The sequence below is a fragment of the Ambystoma mexicanum genome, chromosome 1q (genome assembly GCF_040938575.1).
Source record: "Ambystoma mexicanum isolate Mex_15411 chromosome 1q, UKY_AmexF1_1, whole genome shotgun sequence".
NCBI lineage: Eukaryota > Metazoa > Chordata > Amphibia > Caudata > Ambystomatidae > Ambystoma > Ambystoma mexicanum.
In genome coordinates this window covers 524,888,892-524,908,851 of record NC_090922.1, presented here as the reverse complement: position 1 = coordinate 524,908,851, position 19,960 = coordinate 524,888,892, and the positions used below count along the sequence as shown (strand labels likewise).

Here is a 19,960-nt window from a genome sequence, read left to right as displayed (position 1 = left end):
ACACAAATTCAACCACTGGGTTAAGGAGAGCCCCAGGCCAAAATGGGAGAACACAAAAAGAGTGCCAGGGTTGCATTGGCATATCGACTAGAATAGGGTGGCAAGATATCTCTGGAGGCGTCACTGGACCCCAGTATTACAGTGGGGGCTTTGCTCTTGGCTCATATCAGCTGCCGTGTCAAATTATTAGCCACACTACAACTCCCAGAACGCATTAATGTGCTAATGAAATCCCAGCACTGGGATAGTGCTGTGTCTATAGCATGGAATCATCTGGTAACCTGACCTTAGTAAGCAGATGCCAGGCATTAAAGGTCGCAGAAGCAACATTCGCTGCATTCAGTATCAATGAAAAGAAATATAAATGAGGCACACCCAATCCTAGAGCACACTTGGTAGGACTGCAGGCAAACCCTTTCCATACGCAAAGGGTGTAGGGCAGGGGTCTGAATCCTGCGCATCTGTGAAGTTCTGGACTATGACTCCCACAATCCATAAATAATTCACTCAGCTGAAGAGCCAATGGTTGCAGAACCGTGGTGTAGTGGGCGGCTCAAAACATGAATGAAAAAACCACCAGACTCCCTGAGTGAACCAGCACCGAGTTCCCTTGAGACAATGCAATACCTGTAACTTAAGTTCTCCTTAATAAGCCAGCCTGTAGGTCAGGGTGACAGGCTTGGCCTTACTGGCTACTGTCCCAGACTGCCTATGGACAGTTTTTGAAGAGTACATGTCTGCTTTTTAGTTTCTATTTGATCTGAACAATGCATCTTAAGAGTTCCATTTTCTGAGTGATTCTATCCAGCATCACATCATCAAGTCGGTTGAGAAATACATATTCAGTCCCAATTCTTCAGTAGCCTATCCCAATGCACATTCCTGCCAGTCTGGCATGCGTCATCACAGCATCATGCAGGTCAAAGGGGACAGTTTCTAGATCCATGTCTCCCAGGAGATGAGGACTGCGCCTCTTTGGAGACAGATTTACTGGCTGCAAGGTATCCAACATCATAGCATTGCAGAGGTTAGAAAGTGTCGATTCCAGTTCCAGGAATTCTAGAGCTCAGAAAGGTGCATCCTGGGAGATGATAGGTCTGGGTGCACGGTATACACCAGCAGTGCCTCAGGAAAGTCAAGGAGTGCATAGATCGGTTCGAGGTTGTTCTGTTGCTCAGCAAAGTACAGTTTGAGAGCTTTTTTTTATATATCGAAGCACTGAATTAGAAAGAATGAAGAGGTGCAGCATCTTGTTCCAGTTACTTATGACAGTTATGGGACATGTGGCAGATCTTGTGCTAATTTGCATACCCACAAAGCATTGCTTATGTGGCTCTGAACTGGAGGTGAACTTCTAGTGATGGCTATTGGGTGGTGCTAAGGCTTAGGTTAAACGGCGTATTGTACTTTCACATTTCAGGTGGACTTTTTTTCAAGCCTTTACAATCCCACCCTGACTTTGCTGATGTTTTCTACAGACCCCCTTGCCACCCTGCTCCTCACACATGCGCAGGGAGAGAACTAAAACAAACACTCCAATGTTATGGTGGCTTTGAAAACGTATGGGCAAACCCTTCTACCTGAAATGTGAGATCAGAATAGACAACATTTGCTAAAAAGCCACATATGCATAAATCGAATTCCCATTCAGATTCAATGTGTTCAAGTATATGTTGTTTCGGTATCTTGAACATAGTGAGTGGATTTGGCTCTAGAAGACTGGACTTCAGAGGCAAAGCCAGGATTTTCTAACAAGTGGAGCCTGAAGCTAAAGTAGTTGGGCTCACCTATGGGTGGACTGGCCTACAGGGAACTCTGGAGATTTCCCAGTAGGCTCTACAGCCTGGGCCTCTTTTGTGTAAGCATTTCCAAATGTTCTCATCGGAAACGGGTTGGGATTGCTCAAAATGTTTAATATGAGGCCCCTTTGCAAACTATTTCAGGGCCTCTTTTGGATTCCCGTCCACCCCTGGGCCATCGCAGTAACATTAACATCTGTAAATGCCCACACAGTCCTGCTGAGTGGCAATTTACAAATTTTGGGTGGGCTTGCCCCCTCATCAGGCCCTGCCCCCCCCTGTCTATGACTCTGCTGGCCTTGGGGACCCCTATGGTAAAAGCCTTTGAGGAGTACCTGCCTCTACTTCCCAGGCTGAAATGAGAAATTGGCCTGCAGAGCTTAGGCTCCTGCAATCCGCCTCCTGCGTAGCAATGAGTTAGGCCAGATCCGGTTTGTGAACGGAAGCTGCTCTTGCCGGCAGGCAGGTTATGGAGCCCTGCCCCTGTTTGGAATAGGAAGCGTCACTAGGACCTTCGAATGGGACAACAATACAAAGAAATGTAGATTTTCTTGGTTCAACTGTGGAACATCTTGGTTTTCCTGTGTGTAATCACATAACTCTAATCTGTGCGTTGTATAGCATAGTATACAGGGACGGTGGTCTCAGGATGAGAAACAGGTGTTACAAGTACCAGCCACAATTGGGATGCTCATTGTGTGACCTTGTAAGGATGAAGGCATGAGCTGACCAGGCAGGGCGTCACATTCTTGTCCCTGCTGCGGCTGCCTCATCCGTGGCATAGGCCCTGTGTAGAGCTAGCATTCCTCTGTGGAAGGAGGCACCTCAAAACACCAATGAGAAGAGTGCATATAATGACGCACAATGCCCGTGTCTCCGTCACCACATGAGTACATTTCAGCAATCAAGAGCCCTTTTTCTTGTCTCCTGTCATCCACATTAGCTCTGGCTGAGAGGAAAAGAACTCTTTATGGCCCTCATTGAGAGTTGGCCGGAACACAGTAAAAGTGCCAGAAATAATGTTTACCAGCACTTTTACCAGACCAGCCAACTACAACTTTGCCGGTAGGGGTGATAGATTTACCTCCAGCTGCAAGCTGGAGGTAAATCTGAACCCTACCAGCAAAAACATGCCTGTATTACCAGCACAGTAATACCATTGCCAGTAATTGCAGCACAATCTCCCCATGGAAATGGGGACTTGCCGTGAACACCAGCACTTGCAATCTGCTGGTATTACTGGCAGATACGTGCCTGTAACGGTATTACCTGTGGCCAGCATCCCGGCGGTATTACTGCTGGGATACTGGCAAACCTGTAATGAGGCCCTATGTCTTCCAGGCCAGACCTTCCCCTTGCCTCTTCTCTAGAATCCCACCTTGTCCATAGAAGGCAGCTCCATAGACCAAGCAGCGACAGGTAAACACAGAAGAACTGGGCAGCCAGATGCTTAACATTCTGGGCCTTAAGTTACTGTGTATGGCTTTTGCCTATGGAGGATCTCTAAAACATACATAGAAGGATTACACTCTCTCCGTAGACACACATAGAAGGATTACTCTCTCCCCAGACACACAGATAGAAGGATTACTCTCTCCCCGGAGACACACATAGAAGGATTACTCTCTCCCCAGAGACACAGATAGAAGGATTACTCTCTCTCCGGAGACACAGATAGAAGGATTACTCTCTCCCCAGAGACACAGATAGAAGGATTACTCTCTCCCCGGAGACACAGATAGAAGGATTACTCTCTCTCTCCGGAGACACAGATAGAAGGATTACTCTCTCCCCGGAGACACACATAGAAGGATTACTCTCTCCCCAGAGACACGGATAGAAGGATTACTCTCTCCCCGGAGACACAGATAGAAGGATTACTCTCTCCCCGGAGACGAACATAGAAGGATTACACTCTCCCTGGGGACATACATAGAAGGATTACTCTCTCTCCGGAGACACAGATAGAAGGATTACTCTCTCCCCGGAGACACACATAGAAGGATTACTCTCTCCCCGGAGACACACATAGAAGGATTACTCTCTCCCTGGAGACACAGATAGAAGGATTACTCTCTCTCCGGAGACACAGATAGAAGGATTACTCTCTCCCCCCGGAGACACACATAGAAGGATTACTCTCTCCCCGGAGACACAGATAGAACGATTACTCTCTCTCCGGAGACACAGATAGAAGGATTACTCTCTCTCGCCAGAGACACAGATAGAAGGATTACTCTCTCCCCGGAGATACAGATAGAAGGATTACTCTCTCCCCGGAGACACAGATAAAAGGATTACTCTCTCCCCGGGGACGAACATAGAAGGATTACACTCTCCCTGGGGACATACATAGAAGGATTTCACTCTCCCCAGAGACACACATAAAAAGAATGTACTGTCCCTGGACACATACAAAGAAGGATTACACTCGCCCCGAAGAAAGACATAGAAGGATTACACTCTCTCTGGAGACATTGATAGAAGGATTATACTCTCCTCGGAGACATACATTGAAGGATTACATTCTCCACTGAGATAATCATAGAAGGATCACACTCTCCCAGAGCCATACATAGAAAGATTACTCTCTCCCGGGAGACACACATAAGGATTACACTCTCCCCGGAGACATACATAAGGATTACACTCTCCCCGGAGACACACATAGAAGGATTACACTCTCCCCGGAGACATGCATAAGGATTACACTCTCCCCGGAGACATACATAAGGATTACACTCTGCTCAGAGACATTCATAGAAGGATTACAATCTCCCGAAAGACACACATAAAAAGAATGTACTGCCCCTGGAGACACACAAAGAAGGATTACGTTATCCCTGGAGACATTCATAGTAGGATTACACTCTCCCAGAGAGATACATAGAAAGATTACTCTCTCCCGGGAGACACACATAGAAGGATTACACTCTCCCCAGAGACATACATAGAAGGATTAAACTCTCCCCGGGGACATATATAGAAGGATTACACTCTCCCTGGAGACACACATAAAAGGATTACACTCTCCCCAGAGACACACATTAAAGTATTGCACTCTCCCCAGAGACACACATAAAATAATTGCACTCTCCCCAGAGACAAACATAAAAGGATTACACTCTCCCTGGAGGAATACATAGAAGTATTACACTCACTCGGGAGACACACAGAGAAGGATTACACTCTCCCCAGAGACACACATAGAAGGATTACACTCTCCTGGAGACACACATAGAAGTATTGCACTCTCTCCAAAGACACACATAGAAGGATTATACTCTCCCCAGAGACACACAGAAAAAGGATTACACTCTCCCAATGAACCTTTTACTCTGCGCTCCCAGAAGGACCATTTTCATCCATCCCACCCTTTATCTTTAGGTTTTGAAGCTTATTCTGTCAGTGTTCCAGGACAATGGCGGGATTATACAAAGCACATGACATTAAAGCTGTCACAGGTATCCTGTTGATTATGTAGGGGGATGACATGTTCATCTGTCGTCTTCTAAGGTCTCGCGTGTGGACTCAATGCCCTATGCTCTTCAGTCTGTCTAGGTTGTGGGCTGGATGTTTGAGCGCTTGATCCTCTGATCCATCACATGAACCTTTCTTTCCATTGTACCCAGAGAATGTGCCCAGCTATATGGGCGTGGAGCATAACCTGCAACCACATTCTGGTGGAAGCATTGCACACTCTCGATTGTGCATGCTATCCCATTATTAGACCGCTCTTTTTATGGCTTGAGTGATGTACTCCAAAAACACTACCGGGTCTGCCTGTGAATTGGTACTGAGCTTTTGGGGGTTACCCCCTTCTGTCTAGTCCCTCTGCATTGCTTGCTCTTGCTTTTGAGTTGTTCTTTATGCCTCTGTAGCTACGTCCCCTGTGCCTCACCTTTGTTCTCCCTCTTCTTCTAGGTTTCCTTGGCTGCTTATGGTGCCACTCCGCAGGATATCTAATTGTAAGTACTTGCCTTGGAGATCTATTAAATATGTGTGAACACAGCTCATTAAAGCTGTTAGCTATGCATGAATGTACTGCACTTGTGAAAATGCCCAGCATTTATACGTGGCTACTCATCTCATTAAGATGACACATGTGTATGTCTAAGCAGGCAAATCAAAAGGTTGTCCTATGTATACTTGCAGGTTCTTGACTCATAAAGTTAACCAGTAAGTACATGTTGGTATTATTGTATAAAGGCGTTCAGAAGGCTTGTGTTCACTGAGCTCATACAGTTATCCAGTATGCATGTGTGAGTCTGCAGCATTGTTAAAGGTGGAACTATTTTAGCAATATTTGGTCCAAGGGCTTGGACATGGACTGGCTCCTCCTCATGAGCCTGGCCAGAATGCCGGGACGATGAATGGTGGCGCGTCTGTTCTGTTGCGTGACTGGCAGTGATGCTGATCCATTTCCACATGTGATAAAGCGGGATCGAGGAGTTGCCACATGCATGCTGTGAAAGGAAGCGGAAGCTGCGATCCACCTCTGTTCCAATGCGTTTCCCAGCATGCATCAATGTCATGATGTCATTCCTGCCATGCATGCAGGTGTGCGGCGGAGATCAGAAATGGTGACCGGTATTAATCTGTTGGCTCATGCTTTTTCTACGTCCAGGGAAAAAGGGTTCTATGTCATTTCATCAACACCTGTTTTCACGACGGGTGTTTTGATGAAGAGATTTTGCTGAAAAAACTCATCGAACATGTTTTTAAATATTTCTGGGTGGTTCCCTCCCAAACCCCCGTCCTCTACCTCTTTTTATATTCATGACCTCCCAACCCTTTATATGCCTTTTCCCACCCACCCAAAAACTCAGAGGAGTTTTTTTTTGGCAAAAGCTCTTCGTAAAAACACCCATCATAAAAACAGGTGTCGATGAAAGGACGTCATACCGGAATAAGGGTGCTATCTGTTGGAATCATGGGGGTACATGGAGGTCCGAATGATGATGGCAGCAGTAAATGAGGAGTACCTGCCTGATGCTGGAACCGTGTGCAGAAAGTCTGGTGTGGAATTACAGCAGGGGATTCCTGCACCATTCACAAATGCCTTATGCATTGCCAAGATACACATTAAGGGGTTGTGGAAAACAAGTACAGAACGTTTAGTTCGAGGAAGTGGGGGTTGGAGCACCAGGAAGGTGTGGCTGGCGCGCTGGAGCTTGTTTCTTACTGGCCACCTATTGTAAGAACCCAGTGGGGCAGTGCTCAATGCCCCCGGCGAGAAGTTGCAGAGGGCTTGGGGGTTCTTACAAAATTGGCACTGTACATATACTTTACTTTACTTTTACTTTGCATCATTTATATAGCGCACTGTGGACCCTTGGGTATGAAAGCGCTAACAATAAAACAAACAGGATACAAAACATAACATAGCATCTACAGAGGTAAGTAATCTCACCATAATGGTTTCTAGCAAAGCGGTCAGTGAAATTTATGCGAATAGATATTGTTTTCAGATCTTTCTTGAAAATCTCCGGAGAGCTTTGGAATCTTAATGAGAGTTGAAGTTGATTCCAGAGTTTTGGGGCAGCAAATTGGAAGATGCCTTTCTCGGCCTTTGAGGTTCTACTCCTAGGAATTGTGAGTAAATTCTGACCGGAAGATCTTAATTCTCGACCACATGTTTTTTCGGTAATGACGTTCTGCAGATAGTGTGACACACTGCTTTGTCTGCATTTAAAGGTAATTGTCAAGATCCTGTACTTATTTATTTCAGGATCCTGTACTTATTTATTTATTTTGGATTTGAAAAGCGCACTGCAGTCCGTAGGCATTGAGGCGCTATAAGGTAACTTAAGAAGACTTGCTTGAGGGTTACAGGAAGCAGCCCGCATATGGACCTTGAATACATAATGCCTGGTTACAGTACGATTGGTTACAGAGCAAAGATAAAGTAGCATAGACAGGAATAGAGATAACATACAAAATCCTAAAGGAAAGTCCATTCATGAGATCATAGTTAGGCTAAGGAGGAAGTTACACGCAGGGTAACTCGTACGATGTGGGATGGGATTTTAGACAAACAGTCTAGGTTTGATGGCTTTGGGGAAGGCTGCATGTGAGTCAATGGTCCTGATGTGGGCTTGGAGAGTGTTCTAGTAGGTCGCGGTCATGGTTGGGAAACTCGACCCTCAGGCACGCACTCAGATGGGTAAAGGGAGGGTTTTTTTAGGAGTGGTCGAACCCAAGCTTCCTTGAGGGTAGTTGGGACGTGGGTGGACTGGAATGAAGAGTTGATGAAGGCAGTGATGAAAGGGGCGATAACCAGGGCACAGTCCTTGATGAGGTGCGCTGGGCATGCGTCACCTTTACAGTTGGACGGTTTGATAGATTTTATAAGGACAATAACTTCAGATTCGCTCATGTCTGAGAATTCGAAAGTAGGACCCTGACTGGGGGTGGCAACCTCTGAGGGTGCCGTTGGGCTGGGTGTAAGTAGAGAAGATAATGCTTTTTGGTGAGCTAAAATTTTGATGTGCAAGGTGTCCAGTTTTGGCAGCTTGGATTTGGTTGCACCATGCTTCGTCCTTAATGATGGATGATTGTGGGGCCGAAGGAACCTCCAGCTCCCTGAAGATTGCAAAGATTTCCTTTGTTCATGAGTTTGCATTGTGGATCCTCGTATTAAAGGGTGCTGCTTTGGCCTGGGTGATGGCTGATTTATAGTCTCTGGATATAGTTTTGAAGGCTGTTTTAGTGGCTTCATTGGGGGTTCTTTACCAAGTGACAAGCGAAGCCCTTTTTTTGGAGCGAAGGTCCAGGAGTTCTTGTGAGAACCACGCATTGGAGTGCTTATTTTTTTCCGCCTTTTTGAAGGTGAGAGGAGCGATGTTATCTACTGCGAGGGTTATGGTCTGATTGAAGGCATTGTCTAGGAGAACAGGATCATTGGGGAAGGGGGGATGGAGCGCTGGTACCGCTAGGTGAGGTAAGAGATTATCTTTAGTGAATTTCCGCAAGCTCCTTGCGAATGCTGCGGGTAGGATGGTGGTGGAAATAGTCGGTGCAGTGGTGGTGTCGATGTGTACGTTGATGCAGAAGTGGTCGGACCAGGGGATAGGTGAGATATCAGAGACGACCAAGGGGCAGTTGTGATGTGCAACCCAATCCAGTGTGCGTCCTTTGATGTGTGTGGGCTTGGTGACGACTTAATGCATGCTTCCACCAGAAGCCAGTGTAGAGACCGCCTAGACTCTGTTATATGGTCTCTTTGGGTCTGCCGAAGACTAGTCTGACCGCCCTATTCTGCAATATCTTTAATCTTTGGACTTCTCCTTTTTTAGACATACTAATAAACCACCACAGTAGTCTATTTTTGCACCAATTATGACTCTTGCGATTCTTTCTGAATTTACCTGTGAGATGATTAGCCTGAGGTGGTGGAGCAGTTTGATGTAGTATGCTGAGTCCGAGATTACACTAGTGACGTGATTTGTCATAGACAACGTTTGATCTAATGTCACTCCTAGAATTTTAAGTTTTGATACAGGCTTAATATGATCTGAACCCAGCCTAAAGGATTGAAATTTGCTATCGAGCTTGCTGATGGCGGCGGAACTTCCTATGATCATCAGTTCCGTTTTGCTTTTATTTAATGCTGGGTTGTTTTTGAGCATCCAAATTTCAATTCAGTTGAACACTCTATTTAACTCTGCCTCGTCTCGTGAATGGCAGCCGGAGAGCGGGATGACACATTGCGTGTCGTCCGCATAGTTAGAAAATATATTCACATGTTAGGGAAGACTTTAATTGCATTTGTCATGTTTCAATTCAAAGAATGACGAGAGCTTGTTGATTCCATTGTGCCATGGTTATTTAAGGTTGCTAAAGTGCTGACACGTGTTTCAACCATTTGGGGGTCTTTATCAAGGCAGGTTGGTTAGTTTTATGTACAATGATGTGGGGTGGTCTTCTACCGGCCAGAGAATCAGACGTTATTCAAAGTATCCACCACAGGAAGAAGCACTACTCAGTGCCCAGCAATATGCCAAGCAATACGGCCACCCCACATCATTGTACATGAAACTAACCAACCCACCTTGATAAAGACCCTCAAGTGGTCGAAACAAGTGTCGGCACTTTAGTAACATTAAATAACAATGGCACAATGGAATCTAGAAGCTCTCGTCATTCTTTGAATTGAAACTTGACAAACGCAATTGAAGTCTTCCCTAAATTGTGAACTATATGCACAGTGCCAACCTCGTAAGAATCCCCAACCCCTCCAGAAAGTTTCATTGTTTGCCCTACCGTCATCCTCATTCAGAATGAGGCTGTGCTGTGACTTACCTTTTTCTGCCATCTAATATGCTCGGTATGCATGCGATGTCACACGAGCCTGGATGTGGAATGTTATGTGGGTGTTCTGTGAATGACAGCCGATGAGAGGCCGGTGGTTGTGTCCCTGTACCTGAATCTATGCAACCTGCAACATGTACCTGAATCTATGCAACCTGTTCCTGAATCTGTGCAACCTGTACCTGACTCTCTGCAACATGTACCTGAATCTATGCAACCTGTTCCTGAATCTGTGCAACCTGTACCTGACTCTCTGCAACCTGTACCTGAATCTTTGCAATCTGTAACTGAAGTAAAGACGTGTCCTTTTCTACATGGGGCTCCGAGTCACTTGTGAAGAAAGGCACTTTACAATTGACTGCACGTCTGCAAAGGAGAGCTGGGACTTCTTAGCGTCCTTGGCATACTATTGGCAGCTACAGCTGAGCAGTAATGGCTCACGTTCTGTGGGAAGGGCTGGCATCACGCAAATGATGCCAAAGCCATGAAAGATGCAGGTTGAGTGAGAGCTATGATAAGAAATGACTGTCTAATTACAGAATAGAATCCAAGTAATGCAGAAAGAAGATCGAGAGACTTTAACCCTAACAGTGCAACAGTTCTGACCATAAACACGGTCTACAGCAAAGGTTGTGATGCCAGGAACATGGGCAAGAAGAGGACCACACATATCCAAAGCGGTACTGTCTTTCTGCATCCACAATTTATTTGCGGGCTCTTGTGACTTTCAGCTGGCCTTTGCCCTCTCCATTTTCATACCGTTTTAATTTGCTGAGCTGAGGAGCTTGCTGTTTTCAAAATGCACAAAGGGGAACAACGGCACTGCTGATAGTCACAGTGATAATGTCCCTGGACCACTTAGATCGAGCGTTTCAGCTCCAGGAAGATTGGAATCCTTGCTCTTGTAACTTTTGGGCCTACTTTGCTGGTTTTGGTGGCGGTAAGCGCACCGTTTCGGTATCGACATCTGGTTACGAGAGACTTGGAGTCCGCTGGAAACAAGGCGAGAGTCACCCCACATAGCTGGGTTACTTCTTCATTGAAGCAGGTGGATTTGCAGGTCGAGAGATCTGCCGTGCAGATGCCATAATGGCTGCTGGCTGGGAGCACTAGCGAGCCGGGGATGGCACAGCAGGGCAACGCCCCCCTGAGAAGATGTGCAGGTGGGTGATGACCCTTGTGTACGATGGGGGCAGCAGACCTCCTGTGCCCTGGCACATTGCCACAATATTGGATGTTAAACCATTCACGGTGAGGGGCACATGGGCATTGTCTATTTGAGTGGCACGCAGCACTTTAGCGTAACATGGACCATGTGATTAATGAGTCTTTAGACCAGTTAAAAAAGGGGTAAAAGACTTGGCACTTTCAAAAGCAAAAGATCCACAGGTTTATGTAAACCAGCATAGAGTGTTCATTGTCACCAAGACCCAGAGATTGCTTGAACAATAATGTGGAGTGTAAACCAACACAAGAATTTCACGTCTATATAGTTCAATTCCATTCTTGTTAGGCTTCATAGCTTTTAAACTATTTTTTGTACAGTATATTGTGTGTACTGTTTTATACATTTTGGAGTGAAATGAAGTGTGAGTGAATGATCAGAATGAGTCAGAATGATTTATAGATGTTGTATATATAGATAAAGAAAAAACGGTATCCAAATGGATTGTTTTCATCCTTCGAGCATGGAGAGTGCCGCTTGCCTGGCCTGATTAACATCAGAGTTTGACATTAATATATATATATATATATATATATTGTTTTTTAACACCATATCATCGCAATACATCATGTTCCCCCTTGTCCTCCTCCCCTAGGTTCATTTCCTCTTCTTCTTGGCCAAGAATTGTACCCACTCTGATCCATAGGATATACCACATTATGTTGCTGCACTGGTCGCACACCTTCTTTACTAATCCATACCCTCCTACTACAGCTAATTTAAAAAATTTTTTCCGGAACTAACGTTGCTTCATGCTGCTTTCTAAACATAGCTTTCTTCTTATTCTTCTCTTGTAACAATCGGCAATGGTGCACGATAGTCAATTGTATTTACAACCATGGCTTTGCTTCCATCCATACCTGTTTCTTCATCTGCCTTTGCACTGGCTCGGCAGTCCCTGACAGAAAAGGTGGTAAAATAATGCCAATGTTTTATGCCACGGTTCTCTCATCTCAAGATGCCATCTCTCTTGAATATCCTGAATTAAGGCAACAGGATCTTCATGCTCGCCCATTTTCCTAGTCATAATCCCACCCATATCTGATATATCAGGATATTGTAATCTCAGTGCCCGCCATACATCTGCTCTGCAATTATTAAATGACGCTCCATCGTGTGTCGTGTTTTGTGCAGTCACACTTTCTTAACCTGCTCGCTTTCAAATGTCATCAGCCCTTTCCCCTAGGATAACTGCTAGCAGGCCTTTTATTTCACCTATCGCTAACATCATTCCTGATGTCATCCTCTCTAACTCATAAATCCACTATCCCACACCTGAAGTCAAACTAGGTCATTTACATTTCAAATGATCCTTTTCCATTTGTGGCCATGGTATATATTTTGGTTGCCCTCCCGCTTTCTCTAATAATGGGAATTTTGAAAGTCCTGATCCATAATCATACCCACCTACACTTTGTGTCTTCCAGGTGCGGCAAGACACACCCATTTGTTTCAATCTGGTAGTGACCTTAATCTGTTTTCATAATGTGCAGATACATCTCCTGCTATGTGCGACTGTGCTTGTGGTCGCTCAGTGTATGAAGTTGGTTCTGGTGTTTTTTCTTTAGGGGCCTCTAAATGTGACCATTTTACCCCTTTTTCTACACTCAAATCTTTCGAAAAATCACCAGCGCCCTCTCTTCACGCTTTCTCATTTTCTTCCCATTCTTCGTCTGACATCATTATGCCCCAGCTCGTATGACTTTCATCCCTTCCACATCATCAAGATCTTGTCTACTTAAAGACGGAGTTCTGTGCTCGTATTTTAATGTGTCACCTGACCTTTCTCCAATTTCCCTCAATAAATAACTTTCAATATTTTCTAGGGTTTTATTCCCAATTTTATCTCTCATTTGCCTATATATATATCTCCAATCCTCTTCCCTATGTTTTCTGTTTCATGCTCGTCAGCGCATGTCTGTATTCTCAGTATCCCTTTGAGCTCGCTGCAGGGCTGTAGAGACCCTCTCTCTTCTTCAAATCGTTCTCGTGCTTTGATAGGCACTATATTTATATTGAATAGATCATCTATCTCATCATCCTTTAGTAACCTGCTTCTGTTCATCTCATCTTCCCATCCCTCTTTTCACTTCTTCCTCTTGCCTTTATTGCAACCTGCGTACTTCCATCCTCTGTATTTCTATCTCCTCTTGCTTCTTCTCTACTAGTCTTTCTTTTTCTTTCCTTGCCTCGTACCTTCTTCGTTCTTCCTTTCACTTCCTCTCTTTTTCCTTCTCTTCTTGTTATGCTCTCTCGTGTTCTCTTTCTTCCTTTTCCCTCTCTTCTCTTTTGTCCCTTAATCGAAATCCATCAATGCCCTTGTCATCTAGCTTGAGTAATATTTGTCCTCCCATCCATTCATCCAATACTATCCTTACTCCCTTAGCCTTATCGTTCACTTCCCTTTGTCTGCTTGCTTCTTCCTCTATCTACATCTGTCTATTCTGTCTGTCCTTTCTCTCATCACGCTGTTTACTTTCATCGTGTGCTGGCATATATTTGCGTTCTCTACTTTTACTCTCATCCATTTTGTCCTCACTGCTATACGCAGGGGGTTCGTATGGCGGAATAACATAACCCGCTGCTGCTTTCAATTCCTTTACAGGATAAAATCCCTGTTCCTCAATCTGTGCTCTTGTTTTCAGGAGGGGAAAGAGGAGTTTTTTCAGGTGTGGAAAGAGCAACTGAGGGTGTTATATCCTCCTCCTTATGCTGATTAAGCATCAGTTCCTTCTCAGGGGGATCTTCTTTCTCGCTCGATACATTTCCCACAACTCTAAAATGGCCAATCTTTTCTGTAACTTCTTCCCCTTGTATGAAGCATTTAAATATGTTGTCATGTGTTGCAACATTGTTTTTGACAACAATCCCTCCTGAGACCACAGGATGAGTGTTTTATTAGTCGTAACTCTGACCCACGATTTGTGAAACTGTCTTATCTTGGGTGTGTATCTCGGCATAGGTGTGGAAGAGGAGTGTCCCCCATGATGACAAGTTTAGCTTGACTGTCAATACCTACCAGATCTTTTTTTATTGTATTTATTTTATCAACTGTGCCACACTGATTAATTTGAGCAGACAACATCAATTGCTGCTTATTATCAAAATAACAATTTTTTGACTACTTAAAAAATCTATGCAATGATGTTCCTTCATTTACACTTTCTATACATTTTCGCTGTTTCGTTGTTTTACTATTGATGTTTTAAGAGTCTCTTCTTTATTTATTTATCATTCTCCTTTGATTTTTAACCTCCTGATTGACGTCATTCTCTTGATTTAAAAATCTGATGATCACCTTAACTTTTTACTATCATTTTATATCTCCTAATCTAGACACAATAAATGTTTTATTCTGAAATATGTATAACCCCATACACGTGTGCACTTTAAAACTTTCTGCGTACATCTTCCTTTACTATCTTTAGTAAATGTATCTCTTATCACTTTTTACCCCATTTCGGAGTTTGATACACACTCTTCTTTAAGGCCTTGCCTCAGGAATCCTTAAATAATACCCCTGTTTGGGGTTTTAGTGCGTACCCTTCTGCCCCTCTTAGAACCAGGAATTGAGGTATCTATTTTTCTTCTTTCTTATCCCCAAAAATCCTGTTACTTCTATACATATATTTGCAATACAGTCCCTCCCCCTATTTATGCCACCTTCGATGTTCTATTTACATCCGTGGCCCTGCTCGAGTCCCTCACTATCGACTCTTCCCCAATCGACCAGTTCGCCTTCAGTCCGCGGAGCACCTGCGGGACCCAGGCAGGAATTTCATCAAAGCGACGCCTGCTGACAGATTCTTCTCATTCATGTATATTTGCGCGCCGATGTCCACAGGAAGCTCCACAGTCTTCTGGCTAATGGTGGAATCAATCGAGGGTCTGAGAGTCTAGATCTGGGCCCAGGTCGATTAGACCAGAACCATCCGCACTGCTACCAAAATGTGCTCTAGCACCTTGAAGTGTGTCATGTGCTAGATGGAATTACTTATAATAATCTCAGACCCAAGAATATCGCAAAATACTACTTCATTCTTAGCATAAGAATACAGTAGGGCAATCTGGCGAATAATAGGAAGTAATTCACGCACTTACACCCAACTATGATTAAACAAAGGCTTTATATCTCGATATGCAGCAACTAGGATGTCATCCTACATGGCAAAACCTATTGAAGGGAGGGATTGGTTATGGGAACATGTATACCTATAGTATGTATATGTGTTAATAACTTCATTGGCTGCCTCTTATCTGGTGGACACGCCTTGAACCACCTCTAAATACGTGTAATACTGATTATTGTGGAAAAATGGCAGCGGGTTGGTCTTTGCAACATTGTATAGGATGTTGCTACATAGACCCTGTAATTGGTTGGCATGCTTTCCCAACCTTGGACTTTTGGCTCGTTAGTAGCACAGAAGCAAAACAAAACTATGGTGCCAAAAGGAACATCAGACTACACCCCACTTTGCCAATTAGTCCATCATCTCTCATTGGTCAGACCCCAAGACAAGGCTTCTTCTTTGTAGTTGACCTCAAAGTCTGTTCTCTGTTCTGGGACATTCAAGGTAGTGTAGGCACACCATTATCTTTGTTTGGGCTTAATGAATTGCCCTTGTTTTTGACTTCTGAATCATGTGTGAGGAGACCACAAATGTGTACATCTCAACCTTTCTTTACTGCTATTTGATTCAATGGAGCTGGGTTTCATTAACCTTCTTGGCCTCTGGAGACTTGCTCACTCTATCTTGTATAGTTTTTCTACATTTTTAATAGTCTAATACTTGGCTCTTGCAGATGTTTTCTTCTTTGCTTAATCTAAGAGAAATATGCCTTACGTACATGGCTTCTCCTTTTGACTCCCCTTGTGCCTTGCAATTATTCCTTGAAATAGCATCCTTGATCCCAGGCCAATAGACTCCACTTTATTCCTCACACAAAACTGTTTTCCAGTGTCTCCTGGCTCTGCAGCCCTGGTCTGCCTCCAAGGTAGCTTGATTGGTTTTAATATGAGTCTGAGGTCCATCTTTCCATTATGGGCCTCTAGCCAAGTTATGTTTTTGTTTGCAGATATGTCTCATCTACCTTGCGTTTCTGTGTCTGTGTATATACACTTATTAGTCAGCAGGTTATGATATGATATGATGTGGCATTTAAAACGTGCCTATACACAAGTGTTTTACGCACGACAAGACAAGTAGGGGGAAACAAAGGGAGGCCAAAATAATGATCTTCCTGGGCCTTGTGCCATTCAGATTGCGCAAGTGCAGGGAAGATGGAAGGGGAGAAGTGCCGGGGGAGGGGAAGGTGGGGTGCAGTTAACTCACAAGTGCATCCAGCAGGTGGCTCATAGGTACAGAGAGAAGGGACTGTAGGGCTACAGATGCAGATGCAGACTATTAAGTTCGGCAGAGCCCAGAGGCAGTGCAAGGGCAACTGGACATGCAGGATCCTGGGCCCGAGTTCAGAGGGTGACCAGGTGATCAGTGTGCGGAGCAGACAGGTGCATCAGCACGGGAGAGGAAGAGAGAAAGCAGAAGCAATAAGGAAGGTCTTGAGTTGCTTCCGGAACCGGAGGTGGTTCTGCTCAAGTTTGAGAGTCAGGGAGGATGTTCCAGAGGGAGGCCTGAGCTGAGGAAATAGATCTGCCCCCAACTCTCTGCTTGGAGAAGCATCTGACCCTCCGAGAGTTGGAGGTGGATGAGCGGAGAGCTTGAAATAGGAATATGTTTTGTAAGAGAACATCGTAGGTAGAGCAGTCCAAGGCCCCAGAAAGCCTTGTGGATGATATGATCGCTGGGCTGGAGGCTAAGGACAACTCTTGCAGTCCTGTTCTGGATAAATTGTAAAGGTCGAAGATAAGAGGCAGGATGATTTAGGGAGAGGTTGTTGCAATAGTCCAGCCTAGAGAGCACCAGAGCTCTGGAGACAGTGAGTTTCTGGGGAAAAGTGAGCAAAGGAAGAATACCTCTGAGGAGGTGCAGCTGATAGTTTGACTTCTTAAAGATGTCAGAGATGTGAGGAGAGAAGGAGAGGGTGGAGTCGGAGATGACACCAAGTTTCTTAGCCTTACAGGAGGGAGCAGGAAGAGGGCCCAGAGTGGGCAGACAGAGAGAGAGAGAAAGAGTGGGAGCAGGTCTCCCAAATAGGAGGATCTCAGTCTTACTGGCATTAAGGCAGAGATCATTGTTGGCACACCATTCCTGAATTGTGGCCAGACAGTCTGGTATTAGAGAGGAAGCAAAGGTGGCTCCGTGTCCTCTGCACAAAATTGAAAATTGGAGCAGAAAGTAGCAATGTGGTGGGCAGTTGAAGGTGTGGTTGAAGAGCCAGGGAGAAATCTGAGACCCCTGAGGAACACCACAAGTAGAGAAAGAGATAGAAGAGAGGAAAGACCCCAGTTGGACCTGAGAAGGTCATTCGGGGAGAAGGGAGGTCAACCAGGCTAGGACCTGATCAGTAATACCAAGGTTGTCGCGAAGGCAATTGAGCAGGATGCCATGGTTGACTGTGTCAAAAGCAGAGGATAGATCGAGGAGAATGAGGACAGAAGGGAGATTAGAGTCATTAATGGAGAGTAAGTCTTCATGGGTGTTCAGGAGAGCAATATCTGTACTTCTGGCAGCTCTGAAGCCAGACTGGTGGTCGTGGAGGCAATCAACAGATTCAATATGTAGATTAAGCTGAGAAAGTGTTTGCCCAGGAAGGGAGTGATGGAGATCGAGCGATAGGAGGCCGGAGTGGAAGGATCGGCCGAAGGCTTCTTTAGAAGAGGGTGCACAAGAGAGTGCTTAAGGCGGAGGGGAAAGTTCCAGTGGCAAAGGAGAAATTGCAGAAATTGGCCGAAGCTGGAACAAGGGTGTCTATGTGGTCCTTGATGTTTCTGGGTGAGCAGGGGAGAACCTGCTTTGTCGAGACTTTCATAGATCAGACTTGTCTAGAAACATCTTGAGGGGTGAACAGGGGAAAGGAGGAGAAAGGAGGAGGAGGAGAGATGGCCTCAGACAGCAGGAGTGGTAGAAGAGGAAGAAGAGGAGGTAGTGGAAGAGCGGGAGAACAGGATGTCCTGAGGTTTAGTCATGAAATTAAAGGCCAAGGCCGTTCAGAGGGCCTGGGAGGGAATAGGAGAGGTAGAGACTGCAGCAGCATTGGCCAGCTCCTTGCAGATTTTGTAAAGTTTGGCCAAGTTGTTAGATGCCACAGGTATGCGGGCTTGTATGTAGGCTCTCTTCTTAGATAGGAGAGAGAATCTGTACGGCCTTTGGAGCATGCGGTAGGCCAGTTTGTCAGGGGTTGCGCCTGATGCCTCTCCGCCACCTTACACTTGTGTTTAAGGGTGGCGAGGTCTGAATAGTTCCAAGTGTTGCACTTGGATTTGGGCTTATAGAGAACCCTCATGGCAGGGGCAAGGACATCCAGAGTGTTAGAGATAGAGATATGAAGGTTAGAGAGGGCTGTGTCAGGGTGTGAGTCAGCCAAAGGTGCAGGAGGAGGAGAGAAAGTATGGATGAAAGTCTCAACTGACACACGCTTCATGGGTCGGATGACTCAGAAGGTAGGTGGCAGTGCTGGAGTCGGCTTGACCTGTGGGGAAGAGAGAGAGGGGGGAAGAAAGGAGAAAGTGATCACTCCAAGAGAGAGGAGTGGTGAGAGGATTAGAGAAAGGGAGGTCTGAGGAGATCAGAACATCCAGCGTGTGCCCTGCAGAGTGAGTCAGGCCAGACAGGAGGATAGAGAGAGAGAAAGAGAGAGAGAGAGAGAGAGAGAGAGAGAGAGAAAGAGAGAGAGGGCCAGAGAGACAGAGAGAAAGAGAAAGAGAGACAGACAGACAGAAAGAGAATTGCAGAGGTTGCAAAAGAGTCCTGAAGAAGGCCTGGTAGCACCCAGGTGGATGTTCAAGTCTCAGAGGAGGAGAACTTGAGCAGTAGAGGCAAGGAGGAGAGGTAAACCCACTCAGAGGAAGAGGGCGACCTGGTCAGGTGGCCTGTAGATAGTGGCCACAGTGAGAGAGAGGCCAGGAGAGATAGAGAGCCTGCAGACCAGTCATTCAAAGGAGGAGCAGTGCTGCATTCTGGGAAAATCAAGGCTACACCCTCACCGGGATGGTTGGTTCGGGGTTCAGAGAGGATCTTGTAGCCATCGGGAAGGAGAGTGTCGAAACTCGTGACAGAGCTGGCGGTGAAGCAAGTCTCGGTGAGACAGAGTACATCCAAATCAAGCTCTTCCAGGAGATGGCAGATGTCAGGGGAGTGTTTGACAGCTGATCGAGAGTTGAGAGTAACGATGTGGAGCAGGTTGCCACATTTGAAGGACTTCCAGGAGGGGTACAGACCAGAGGTACACCCTGAGGAAGTGTTGGAGGTGCCTGAGGATGGGCAGAGGTGTAAGGAAGAGAGGGCAGGGGAGTCAGAGAGGGAGAACAGAGTGCCAGAGGGGTGGCAGAGGAGGGAGGCAAGGGGGTGGCCAGAGAAGCAGCAGGGGGTGCCAAAGAGGTGACAGAGAAAGGAGACGGCAGAGGAGCCTGAGAGGGGTAAGAAGGGATAGCAGTAGACAAAAGGAAGTTGATAAGGTGCAGAAAGTGTCTATTAAAGAGGAGGTGAATGGCCTGAGGGCCCTA

The 19,960-nt window shown here is 45.6% G+C and overlaps 1 protein-coding gene across 5 annotated transcripts in view; it reads left to right on the top strand.

Annotated features, from left to right (window-relative positions):
- GRIK5 (glutamate ionotropic receptor kainate type subunit 5) overlaps positions 1 to 19,960 on the top strand; it is a 1,788,232-nt gene that overhangs the window by 587,728 nt on the left and 1,180,544 nt on the right. For all 5 annotated transcript variants that reach the window (XM_069640936.1, XM_069640937.1, XM_069640938.1 and 2 more), the window contains exon 2: positions 5,724 to 5,767. Coding sequence is in view for 2 of the 5 variants with exons in the window: in XM_069640935.1 (XP_069497036.1) it covers positions 5,724 to 5,767 (44 nt within the window). In the remaining 3 variants the exon portion in view is untranslated. The remainder of the gene's footprint in view (positions 1 to 5,723; positions 5,768 to 19,960) is intronic.